Raw genomic sequence first — 13,001 nt, 5'->3', positions numbered from 1 at the left:
CTGCTGGGGCCAATTCTGTTCAATATGTGTGTGAATGACATTGCTGAAGGGTTAGAAGGTAAGGTTTGCCTTTTTGCAGATTATACCAAGATTTGTAATAGAGTGGGCACCCCAGAGGGAGTGGAAAACATGATAAAGGATCTGCAGAAGTTAGAAGAATGGTCTAAGGTCTGGCAACTAAAATTCAATGCAAAGAACTGTAGAGTGATGCATTTGGGGAGAAATCCAAGGAAGTCATATGTGCTGGGAGGTAAGAGGCTAATATGCACTGAAGGGGAGAGGGACCTTGGAGTGATAGTGTTTGAGGATCTGAAGGTGCAGAAACAGTGTGACATGGCAGTGGCTGTAGCCAGAAGGATGCTAGTCTGTATAGAGAGAGGCATAACCAGTAGAAGAAAGGAGATGTTGATGCCTCTGTACAGGTCATTGGTGAGGCCCCACTTGGAATATTATGTTCAATTTTGGAGACCCATATCTGGCGAAGGATATAAGATGACTTGAAGCGGTCCAGTGAAAGGCGACAAAGATGGTAGGAGGTTTGAGCCAAAAGACGTACAGAGACTGGAAGACCTGATATGTATATTCTAGAGCAGTGGTTCCCAACCCTGTCCTGGAGGACCACCAGGCCAATCGGGTTTTCAGGCTAGCCCTAATGACTATGCATGGAGCAGATTTGCATGCCTCTCACTTCCATTATATGCAAATCTCTCTCATGCATAGTCATTAGGGCTAGCCTGAAAACCCGATTAGCCTAGTGGTCCTCCAGGACAGGGTTGGGAACCACTGTTCTAGAGGACGGGAGCGATGGGGAGATATGATACAGATGTTTAAGTATTATAAAAGGTATTAATATAGAACCAAATGGTAAAACTAGAGGACATAAATTGGGGTTGCGGGATGGTGGTAATATTAGGAAATTATTTTTCTCGGAGAAGGTGGTGGATGCCTGGAATGCCCTCCCAAGGGAGGTAGTGAAGAAGAAAACAGTGACAGAATTCAAAAGAGTTTTGGACGAACATAGAGGATCTCTAATCAGAAAATGAAGGGTATATCTGGAAGAACCAAGGCCGGTACTAGGCAGACTTGAATGGTTTGTGTCCTGTATATGACTATTTGGCTGTGGATGGGCTGGGGAAGGATTGATGGGAACTCCAGTAATTAGGGATGATCTAGATAGGCTGGAGTGAGCTTCAATGGCAACTCCAGTAGTTGGAACCTATGCACATTACTAGTCAGACTTCTTTGGGCTATGACCCAGAAATATCAATGAGCAAAGACAATTGAACTTAATTGTAGATTTGTAATGCATGTATCTATTGGGCGGACTGGATGGACCATTCAGGTCTTTATCTGCTCTCATTTACTATGTTACCCAGAAAAGGGATGCTCCCTGAAACCAGTCAGTGATTTTCAATAGGATTATCTAGATAATGCTGATGAAAATCATTCTGCAGTTGAGTTTGGATGGAGAAGCAAATTATCCAGATAGCAATGATATTCAGAGCTGCTGTTTTCATCAGCTTAGGACAGTAAAAAGCTGCGCTAGGTGTACTGGATAGTTTCCCAGAAAACAACACTGAATAGAGTTATTATCTAGATAGCTGCCATCACACTCAGATATCCAGCACCAATATCAGCTAGATATCAGCTAGAGCTGAATATTTGTTTATATGTTTAAATTCTTTGGTTGATAGCAATTAATGGTTCATGGTAAACTGATTAAATTTTCTTTTCTAATAAATATTTTGGATTTCTAATAAAAATTTATAGAATTCTATAAAGTGGCACCTTAGGAACCATTTATGCACATTAAAAATGGTATCAAATTGGCAGTTAGGCCAATGTGCACTAGGTGCTATAAGGTAGTGCTTAAGGCCTGGATTCTCGAACCGGTGCTGATTTTTTAGGCGCTGGTAGGTGCCCAAACCTCCATTAAAAATGCCATCCAAACAGCGTTAGTAACCAAGATTTGAGGCACATATCGGCGCCTAGAAAATCGGCACCGGAATCACACTAATGTAGGTGCTTTAGGCCACGGAATGCCTAAGTAGGCGTGCCAATGCCGGAAGTGGCATTAGGCAGCCTAAAGCATCTATGTAGGCATGATTAATTCAAAGATAGGTGCCAGAAATGTAGGCATGGAAAACCCTTGTCTACATTTCCAACGCCTATCTTTCACGTTGGCGCGATTCCTAAACCGACAATGATGCATGATTGACACATGATCAGCGTCCACTGATATTGGCACTGGTTCGAAAATCTGGGCCTAAGTGCTATTGAACCTAACTGTGAAGGGGGAAGGGTATACATTTGGGTGGAGCATGGACAGACCATGGGTATGGAACCCACTTAGGTATGTAGCTTATAGAACACATGGAATAAGAGGGTGCTCTTTCAAATGGGTGCACCAGTGCTGACCTTATGCTAGTATTCTCTAATGAAATCTTGGCGAAAAGATGCCATGTGCTAAGTGCATGGTATTGGAGTACCTAGACCAGAGCTATTCAATTCCAGTCCTCAAGGTCTACAAGCAGGCCAGGTTTTCAGGATATCCACAATGAATATGCATGAGATTTGCATGCATTGTAAATCTCTCTCATGCATATTCATCGTAGATATCCTGAAAACCTGCTCTACCTGTGGACTTTGAGGACTGGAATTGAGTAGCCCTAGCCTAGACTGAGGCACCAATTTATAGAATTAACCCTTTTTGACTTAGCACTGTTTGACCTTTATGGTGATATGAATATTTTTAACATTTTATTTGCTGCTGTGTTTCAGATGCTTTCTAAATCCATTGAACAACTAAGGCAGCCTGGCAGTCATTTAGATGAATCGGAAGAAGAGCTCCATGGGGATCATCCTATGCAGGAAGATAGGGCTCCCTCAAGTGGTAACAGCGTTAGAAGTGACAGCAGTATTTATGTGGATGACAGGATAGGACCATACCTCGGATCGGTGAAAGTGAAAGAGGAACCTCCGGACAGTGATGGCGAAATTCAAACCCAGCAAATGGAATCTGGGGAGCAAGCTGCTTTTATGCAACAGGTAATAGGAAAAGATTTAGCTCCAGGATTTGTAATTAAAGTTATTATCTGAACATACAAAAGGTTTGGATAGGCTTTGGATAGGCATTTCATGTTCTGATAAGCTATACAAGTCTTTTATTAATTGGTTTTTTTTTGTTCAGATAAATTTTAAGGCTAATACTGAGAAGAGCTTTCCTATTGCACTCAACTAACTTAGATGCATCACAGGTGTTTTACTCCTGTGCAATGATTTTATTTATTTAGACAATTTATAGCCCATTCGATCTAAGAATCCTTGGTGGAACACAGATAAAGCATACATAATCAAAAAACAGAAAAAAACAACATAAAGAACAACATAAACAACATAAAGAAGTTTAGACAATCTTCCTCCATCTTAACTGTTAAACTCCATCTAAAAGTTTCTACCAGAAACAGTAAATTAGTAACACACCATACCCCTGTTGAAACAACTTCAATTTAGTTATTTCTTGCTCTTTATTAGTAAAGGCAGGGGATTCCAGATCTTCAGTCCTACAATAGTGAAGATGGAGGACTGATATTGTTCCAATCCTACAGCATGGAATGAGGGTAACCCTAATAGGGCCTCCTAGGTGTATATTAGCCTCAAATTGTTTAACATCAATTATAGTAACTGCTGGTTCGTTGAGATCAGTGACTGCTGAACTCTCTTGGCAGTTTGATTCATCAAACATTTCTTTACATCCTTAAACTGTGTTATGTCTCAATGTGCTACTGTCATCTGCTTGTATATACTGTATCATATGTAGTCTTGAACACTGTTAAGGGTAGTGGTTTTTATTTTAATTGAAAGATCCTGGCTGATACACTGACAGTCTTAGGCTGGTGTATAAGCAATTGTTTTAAGAAACAAGAAATCAAGGTAGATACAGAGGTACGGTAAAGGAAGAAGCTGTTTAAAATGTGCATCGTTTTCCCCTTTTGCATTATGTAATTATTATTTGATCTAGGGTTAGTTTGTCATATTTGGGCATATTTGGACTGTTTTGTTTTTTGTTGTGCTTTTTTTGCAAAATGAAAAATGGGCAGAATGATATGCCAGGCATCAGACACCTGACTGTGGTATTTCTATAAAGCAGTGGTGGAAGAACTATAATTGCCTGATGGTAACCTGGGTTGAACAAGGGAAATAGTTCCATCAGTGGTCATAATTCCTGTCAATATAGATTTCATCTTAGCCATGTTACAAACCCTGGCAATAGGAAATGAACGTGCTAAAAAGTAATAGACAGTATAATGTTCATTCAGGTGAAGTCACATGTGATAGTCCACTATCTACATTCAAGTGTGATGCTGCAAGATAAGCCCAGTTTAGAATACAGTGGAAACCACTGTGTCTTGAAACCAATGCTCTTTGTTAGGTCCCTGCTGTTCTCCTGCAGAATAGGGATTCTGTGAGGCCGAACAGGAAATGCCTTATGCAAGCAGGAAGTCCAAGTGATTCATTTACTGAGGAATGTAGGAGAAACAAAAATGTGTGTGTAATGGGGGGAGGGGGGAGATGGTTGCTGTTATTTTAAGTTCTCTGTTTTTAAAGGACTTTTGAAAGGCATTCTATGAATTGATTTATTGTTAAAGAAAATAAAGTGATTTGGGAAATTGCAAGGGAAGCTTTTCAAGTGAATCAGTTCCTTCATTTCTTTTGATATGTTTACCTTGTTTTATAGGTTTCCTTTTGTTTAAACTAGATTAAAGGCTCATTATCCTAATCCCCATCTTTAATGTGGATAATCAACACTGACCTGGAATCCATGTCAGTTTCTGTTTATTTCCTATTTAAAACATTTATATTTCTAATGCTAAGGTACGTTAAAGTGCAGTATCTTGTTCAAAAAGACATAGCTGTTTTGCCAAATGTAGAAATTTGAATGTACTGTATGTTACTAGCATGTGCTGTTTACTTTTTGCTCTGAATTTTAAAAAAATCTTTCTTATAAAATGTTCCAGCTGCTAAAGATACATTATCCTTTTTTTGTTCTTGAACCACCTTCCCACCATAAAAAAATTCAAAATTATTAGACATTTGAATGCTATTTGTTCTAAGATGATGTCTTAAACATGTGACTTTCCCATGTAGGATTGAAGATTTTTTTGCTGTTATAAGATCTCTCATGGGACACTGTTGACCACTTCATTCTTTTTACTTCCCATTTACAATTTTATGTCACTACAGTAAATTCAGATAACAGGTTTCAGAAACGTTGATTGAGCCAGTACACGATGATATGTCAGATGATAATTTGCTGTAAAAAAACCCAAAAACGATTAATCAACCAGACTGATCCAATAAAACTATAATGATGCATGCACACTAATACTGGATAGAGATGAGCTGTCAGTGACATGTCATATGTGGTTGCATGTCATTAATAAATGAAAACAAGCAGAAAAATTTGTGTTTTTCCATTTGCCAGCTTTGGGAAAAGCGTGCACTCTTTCCCAGTGGTGCTTGCAAGTGTGAATTAGCATGAACATGTACATACTATCAATAAAGAGTACACACTGTTTCCAAAAATGTTCTGGCTGTCCACAGGGTCAATTATTCACAATGCCTTCAGAGGGGAGACAAAACCTAGGACTGGCTAAAGCATGTATATGTTGCCCTGACAGTCTATTTTATTTTTAGTTCACTTAACACAGGGGTACGTCTACTAAAGTTCATAACCTATTTCTAGTGTGCCCAGGAAATTGGGTTTTTTCAAATATTTGTTTCTCAGGTCATGTGCTAACATTCACATTAGCGTAAATAACCTGAAAATAAAGTCATCTGAGAGCATCTACTGCCTTCTGTTTGTGAGGATGGACTAACAGTTGGCACAGGCAAAGATCAGTGTGCTAACTGAATAGTGTATTCATGCTCATTCTCTGCCCCTGACACACACACATACTTTGCACATTGAAAAAGATTACTTACTGATTAACGCTTCAGCACATTTTGTGAGAAGCATTTTCACACACACTGAGGGGTACATTCTATATATGGCACAAAAAAAATCTGCACCCCAAAAAATCTGCGCTTAGATCTATTCTATAAACTGCCTCCAGAGTTAGGTACAGTTTATAGAATCATGCGTAATTAATATTTAGGCGCAGCCACTGGTGCCAATGAAAGCTAGGCCTAAATATCTGCCCCTAAGTTGTGCATGGAAAAGGCATTTTCTGGAAGAGTGCACCTAAGGAATACCCAAGACCCGCCCATGCCCCTCCCATGGCCAAGCCCCTTTTTAGTTCCACGCACTAGAATTGACATGCATCTCTTTATAGAACAAGCCTAAAAGATGCACGTGTAAGGTGCCACCAATTTAGGTGCCTAATTTAAATTTTGAATTGGTGTTGTTAATTGAAAGTGCCATTAAAAGACAATTAAAAAAAATAATTTCAAGAAATTAATTAGCCAGAATGGACCTAACTCAGCAGGCACCTCCCATCGTAGTAGGCATCTACACCAATGCATCTACTGATGCCTACTGTACCTACATGAAAAGTAGGCATGATTATGGGTGGAGTTACGTGACAGTAGGCATCTATGTTAGGTATACGATATATTGATAGTTATGTGTGTATTTTTTGTAAGCCATTTAGATTTAAGCAGGTTAGAAATGTTATAAATAAATTAGGCCAAGATAACCCTGCCTTAATATACCAGTATCTAACATTATGATGCCTACCAGTGCCCAAGTCAATTTAGACCAGGGGTCTCAAAGTTCCTCCTTGAGGGCCGCAATCCAGTCGGGTTTTCAGGATTTCCCCAATGAATATGCATGAGATCTATGTGCATGCACTGCTTCCAATGCATATTCATTGGGGAAATCCGACTGGATTGCGGCCCTCAAGGAGGGACTTTGAGATCCCTGATTTAGAGCTGGTGTGATTCTTCAAACAACGCCTTTCATTGACATGCAATATGTGCTGTTTTCACAGGCACCTACCGAGTTAGGTGCTATTTATAGTATCAGCCCTAAGTGCACATTAGGGCTTTTAGTAGACATACCTCTTAGTACCCTGAATATTTACGCCATACCTTGGCTAGATAGGCAACAACTCAAAAATCCTCTTCTTGAAAAAATGTCATATATCGAGCACACCTAGTTGAGCACCGTGTTTGTCTCCTCCCAAACAAAAAAACAAAACCCTTAAATCTCAAAAAAGGGATAGTGCATCTTTTACGATACATTTTATTTTGGGAAGGAGGCTGCCGACAAGCAGAATTTTGTACAATGTGATTTCCAAAACATGTGATGACAGAGTGTATCTATTTTATAATGTCATTCGGAGCATTGCACCTTTATAGCAAGGGGAGTTTAATTTTGTTCAAATTTGATAGCCTCTTAATTGAGTTGAGCAACTACTTGGAATTAGTGAAGGGTATCGTGGGTTTAAATACCACATTTCTAATTTAAAATGTCTATGACCTTTTAATCTATTGTATTTATTATAATTTACACCTTTCATGGTGACTTCTTGTTTTTCTGTTGTAAATATATTCAGTTTGTATGTTTCCTTTTTTTGCCTTCTGTTATGAGTCTATTCCTTTCTCAAATAAAGTTTTTTTTTAAAAGATCCCCTTTCATACATTTGACTTTGTGTAGAGTTGACCTCCTTAGTTGATGCTTTATTTTGAATGTACATCCAAATGCACTTGTTACACACTGATCATTATTTTAGAAGCTCTATTCATGTTTTGAGCTTCTAAAACCCGGCATTTAGACATTCATATTGCATGGACGTCAAAATATCAATTTTATAAAGTTAGGTTATGGACACTTAAACCTGCAGTATATACATATGAAAAGGGGGTGTGGCCTGAATATGTTCTGGGTGGGACTAGAGAGGGGTCAAAATATGGACGTCCAACTCCTATCACAGAAGGGGAAGAAATGTCCATGACTAAAAAGATGGATGTTGTTATTAGATCTGATTACAGAAAGGTGTTGCAATTAAGTTCTCTACTGGATGGAGTATTTTTCTGTCCCTGGAGGGGGAGGTAAAATTAAAACAAAAGGAAAAGAAAATTGTAAACAACTGCAGTGGGATTGGAACCAGCAGGACGTAGCAAGCACTCGGTTAGCCATTTCTCATGTATTTCAGAACAGGCTTATGTCAGCAGTTCCTGTTATAAATTACATGAGACATGACTGTCCATATGTGATGTACAGACTTGGACGCCCATATTCTGAGTTGGATGTCCTTTCTAAAATGCTCTTTGCTGTGTCCATACAACAGCTGCTGGTGAAAGAGCTAATTTGTTCATGTCTAGTTGACATATTCAAAACATTTCCTTGCCTATTATTCTGAAGAAAGTTTTGCAAAAAAATTATAAAATATGAAATGATTTAAAATTTAGGCTTATTTTACCATTGCGCTATTGGTTTTGTCTGTATGATCAAAAATTGAATAATAATAAGGGATGCTGTGTCAGAGTTTGCATCCCAAAATACTTTACAGTCTGGGTTTTTTTTTTGAAAAGCATCAAAATAATAAAATAATAAGGACTGTAAATGGGACCTAAATCAGCTGGCACCTAGAAAAACAGCGCAGCCACATATTAATCACGCTTAGGCGCTGTTTACAGAATTACACCTGAAGGCACCTAACAGAGAACTTAGACACTGGTAATGTAGGCCAGGGTTGTACTGGCCAAATTTGCAGGAGCCTCTTTAGAGAATCATAGCTAGTAGCGCCTATGTCTGTCTCCACCCCAAAACATGTCCACTTAGGTGATGCTAAGCACCATACAATAGGTGCCTATCTTTTTTAGAATCGGCCAATTAATTTTTTTTTTTTTCAATTATGAGCTTGTTAAAGCTCTTAATTGAGGCTATTAAGGTTATTTTGGCAATTAAGTTAGGCACCTAACTTTGGCATTCTATGAAGCACCTAATTTTGTATAGGTCGTCTAAGTCAGAAAAGGTAAGGACAAATTGGAAAATTCACAACTTATACCTTATTTTACAAAAGGCTCACTGAAAATGAAACCTTTTATTAAATACATAAAGGTTTTCAGGAAAAATACAAGTATTACTGAAACAAACACTGTATTTTAAAGAAAAAAAAAACCTGCAATATTTGAGGCTTTCAAACATAGAGGATGCAATTCTTGAAATGGTGGCCAAGTTTAGGTGCCAAAAAATATTAGCACTAAGCACTATTCTATAAACAGTGCTGAGTTGGGCGTCGTTTATAGAATAGTGTTTGGGGACGAGATCCATACCCAATTTTGGGCATGAGGATTTACACCAAGCGTAAATTGTCATGCCTATATTAGCTGCGGATCTCCCTTATCCGATAAAATTGTGTGCAACTTCCAGACATGCCCCTGGTCCACCCAAGCCCCTCCCATGGCTACGCCCCTTTTCAGATCCATGCGTAAAACTTTTCTCGCAGATCCTGGCACATAAAAATGTGCACGCAAATTTAAATCAACACCAATTAGTATCACTAATTGTTGGCGCCAATTAGTGGCACTAATCGGCTTGCTTGTCAGTTACATTGCCTAAGCAATTGGGTGCACGTCCATAATTGCGCATGCATTTTTCAGCGCCATATGTAGAATTAAGGTAATAATACCAGCACTTACATGTGTACAGAATGTGGCAACTATTGCTACTTAAACATGTAAGTTCTAGATCTGAAAGAAGCCAGTTAAAGAGACGTGGTCCCAAACTCATTTGTGAAATTAGGATTATTCGAGGTGGTTTCAACAGCAGAGAGTGAAATGGTTTGGTGGCCATGTTAGTCCACTTTCCAAGGTAATATATAGAACTAAAGCAAAAAAACAAAGGAAATAAGGTAATACCTTTTTTATCGGACTACCTCAATGCATTTTATGATGAGCTTTCGAAGGTAGCCCTTCTTCAGATCAGAAATAAGCAAATGTTGACAATAAGAACATAAGAAGTTGCCTCCGCTGAGGCAGACCAGAGGTCCATCCTGCCCAGCGGTCCGCTCTCGTGGCGGCCCATCAGGCCTAATTGCCTGAACAGTGCCCCTGACTAATTTTGTAACTGCCTCTAATCCTCTAATCCTATCCCTATAACCTACCTCTACTCCTATCTGTACCCCTCAATCCCTTTGTCCTCTAGGTACCTATCCAAACCTTCTTTGAAGGTTTCTATATCAGTATATATAAGGAAAACATGAAAGCATTTCAGGGATAGTTTCACAGGAAGAGGGAGGTGTGGGTGAGTGAGCATGAGTCAGAGAGATGACAAAGCAGTTTTAAATGTCTTTCTAGTGGGAAAGAAAGCCCATATCTTTGGTAAGTACTGTCTGGTAGGTGTCCAAATAGTTCATCATTTTAACCTCAAAGCAGAGAGGTAAGCACGATTTCCTTCCCAGTCATTTTTTCCAAAATCTAGGTACATGTGAGCAGCTGGCCAACCATTATGCATGATTCAGAGCCAGTGTAAATGATGACAGGAACATTTTTTAAAGTATATTTGTAGTGTTGCTGCAAAACAGGAAATAGACACATATATAGACTTCATACTCAATACATATCCACTTAAATTCTGTATGTGTCACAGGTATATTTGCATAGATGGTTTTTAAAAAATTCTCCTTATTCACATATGTAAACCAGCTTGTTTAAATATATAAATGGCAACTAATCCTTTTAAAATGACCTCCTAAATGTAATGGGGTAAAAAAAAAAAAATGAGAGAAACAGCTAAAATGTTGGATCTGTGTAAATGTTCTGATAAAGATAGTGGAGAAAGTAAAAAAGAAGGGGAGAAAAGAGTCTTCACCTTGGATTTGAATGTTTTTTGAAAGTAACAACATGCCTTTTTTTTTTTTTTGGTGCCGGTATACACCAGTACAGTGTACTAGCACCTATTCTACTTGTTCCCCACCCCAGTGGCTGCAGTTTGGCATGTTCCCCCATCAGTCCTCAACCCCATTCTCTAAGTCAAGTTTTAAGATTATTAGGGTTTGATAGACTGCCTATCTAAAAATAATCTAGGTGGTATACAGAAAAAGGTTTAAAAATAATTTAACAGTATGCATGGACATATTAAATACATAGAAAGGCTTTTGACAGAAAGAAACAAAAGGGGAAGAGGGTGTGACATACAATCCGTGGATAGAAAAGCTGGGGAGGGGAGAGAACAAAAAGAGGGGATAAAAAAAAAAAAAAAAAGAGTACTGCAAATCTAAGGCTCAGATTTTCAAAACTTTAATGCAATTGCTAAACTGTTTTCTGGCGGTTTAGCCTGTATGCAGCTTAGCGTTGCATTATCAAAACGGATTATCTCTGTCTTTAGCAAGGCTTCTAGCAGTCTCCGACACTGACATTCAAATGGGCTGTTCAACATTGAAATGAACCCTCCGGTGGATTCTTAAAAAATGCTGAGCCATTTTCAAAAAGCGATGGCTTTTGGCGACAAAAATAAGTGACTGGTCCAGGGTTTCCCACACTATACCATTGCTCTAAAAGCCACGCCATGTCGCAACCTGACCCAACACCCTCCCCCTGCAGTGCGAGGGATGCCAACACTCTCCCACTGCCCTAAAATCCCCGCCACAACCCGATATGACCCGACCCCCCTCCCCCTCCAGCGGGAGTAATGTCTACTTTCCCTTGCTGGCCAGTGACCGCCTCCCCCATCTCTGTCGCCCCTCCCCCTTACCTCTAATAGGTAACCCGGAGGGATGTGGACTCCCTCCTCCCAGCTGCCTGCATCATCTAAAATGGGCCTTCCCCTCCCCAGTGCATCCCAAGATGCACTGGGAAGGGCCTGAGGCTTTAGCCCAGGTTGTATAAGGCCCAACCTATGGGAGGGGCCTTAAACAACCTCAGCCAATCAGAGCCTCAGGCAACTCCCTGAAAGCACCGGGAGGGGTCTTAAGGCTCTGATTGGCCCATATGGCTAGGGCCCCTCCTATGGGCCATCCGGGCCAATCAGAGCCTTAAGATCCTTCCCGATACATCTGGGGAGGTGCCTGAGGCTCTGATTGACCCAAGCTGTTTAAGGCCCCTCCCATAGGAGTAGCATGGATTTTAGGGCAATGGGAGAGTGTGGGCATCTCTCCTGTGTGATTTTTTGAGAATGTCTTGCTTTTTTAGATTCACTGTCAAAACGGATGCATTAGAGGACCGTTGCTATTTAATACAAGTTTTTGAGAATCCTGGCCTAAGTTCTGCTAAGTCCTAACAATTAAAGGTGTCTTTAAATAGGAAAATTTTGTAATCTGATATGAATTTTGATTAAAAAAATCTTGCTGTCTGAGGTGAGTCTAACCTTTCTTTGGGGCTTCCAAATGACAACAAAGGTAGCGATTCCCAAATTCTGCCCTGCCACTGGCCCCAGTCTCTTCTCTCTACTGTGTCCCATCTCTTTGACATACTTCCTGTTTCCTTAGAGGTGGGTCATGGTTGAGATATGATGCCTACAAAAAAAAGCACCGGTAATAGCACAACATCTAGAAGATACACCACATACCCTGGTTGTCAGAATTTGCACAATCAAATCTGAGTTCTCAGAGCAGATGCACAAGTTAATTATTTAATGAGGTGTTAACAAGTAACAATTGGAGTTAATTGGCAACATTTTGGATTTGCATGCACATCTGTTCCAGTTGTTATTCTATAAACTCTGCCTACATTTTTTAGTGCATAACTCCAAAAGGCCACGGCCATGGGAGGGATAGAGGTAGGTCGAGGGCATGCCCATTTGCAGACATGCTGGGACTGTGAGTGGTGAGCGGTTGGAGAGGGGAAGACCTTGACTTGATAAAGCCAATAATACAGCAAAACATATCTGATACTATCCCCTGGCCGATGGACATATTGAGATAAGTTTGACTTCAATTTGGTAACTTACCTAAGTAGTTTTGAAAGTGATGTTTGCTATAAGCTTATATTTAAAGAGAGGAGGTTGGTGTTTAAGGTCAAAAGTTTTTATTAGGTTTCAATGGAGAGTAAAAAGA

The 13,001-nt window shown here is 39.6% G+C and overlaps 1 protein-coding gene across 13 annotated transcripts in view; it reads left to right on the top strand.

The window, feature by feature from the left end:
* Positions 1-13,001, top strand: part of HDAC9 (histone deacetylase 9) — a 1,077,926-nt gene that overhangs the window by 904,163 nt on the left and 160,762 nt on the right. For 9 of the 13 annotated variants that reach the window (XM_033930934.1, XM_033930932.1, XM_033930933.1 and 6 more), the window contains one exon: positions 2,782-3,048. In XM_033930934.1, the coding sequence (XP_033786825.1) occupies positions 2,782-3,048 (267 nt within the window). Of the gene's footprint in view, positions 1-2,781; positions 7,632-13,001 lie in introns of those variants that run through there. The other 4 variants (XM_033930943.1, XM_033930942.1, XM_033930938.1 and 1 more) reach the window with 2 other exon arrangements.

The sequence above is a fragment of the Geotrypetes seraphini genome, chromosome 2 (genome assembly GCF_902459505.1).
Source record: "Geotrypetes seraphini chromosome 2, aGeoSer1.1, whole genome shotgun sequence".
Classification (NCBI taxonomy): Eukaryota; Metazoa; Chordata; class Amphibia; order Gymnophiona; family Dermophiidae; genus Geotrypetes; species Geotrypetes seraphini.
Note: the sequence above shows the minus strand (reverse complement) of the source record. Positions and strands in the feature narration are given on the sequence as shown.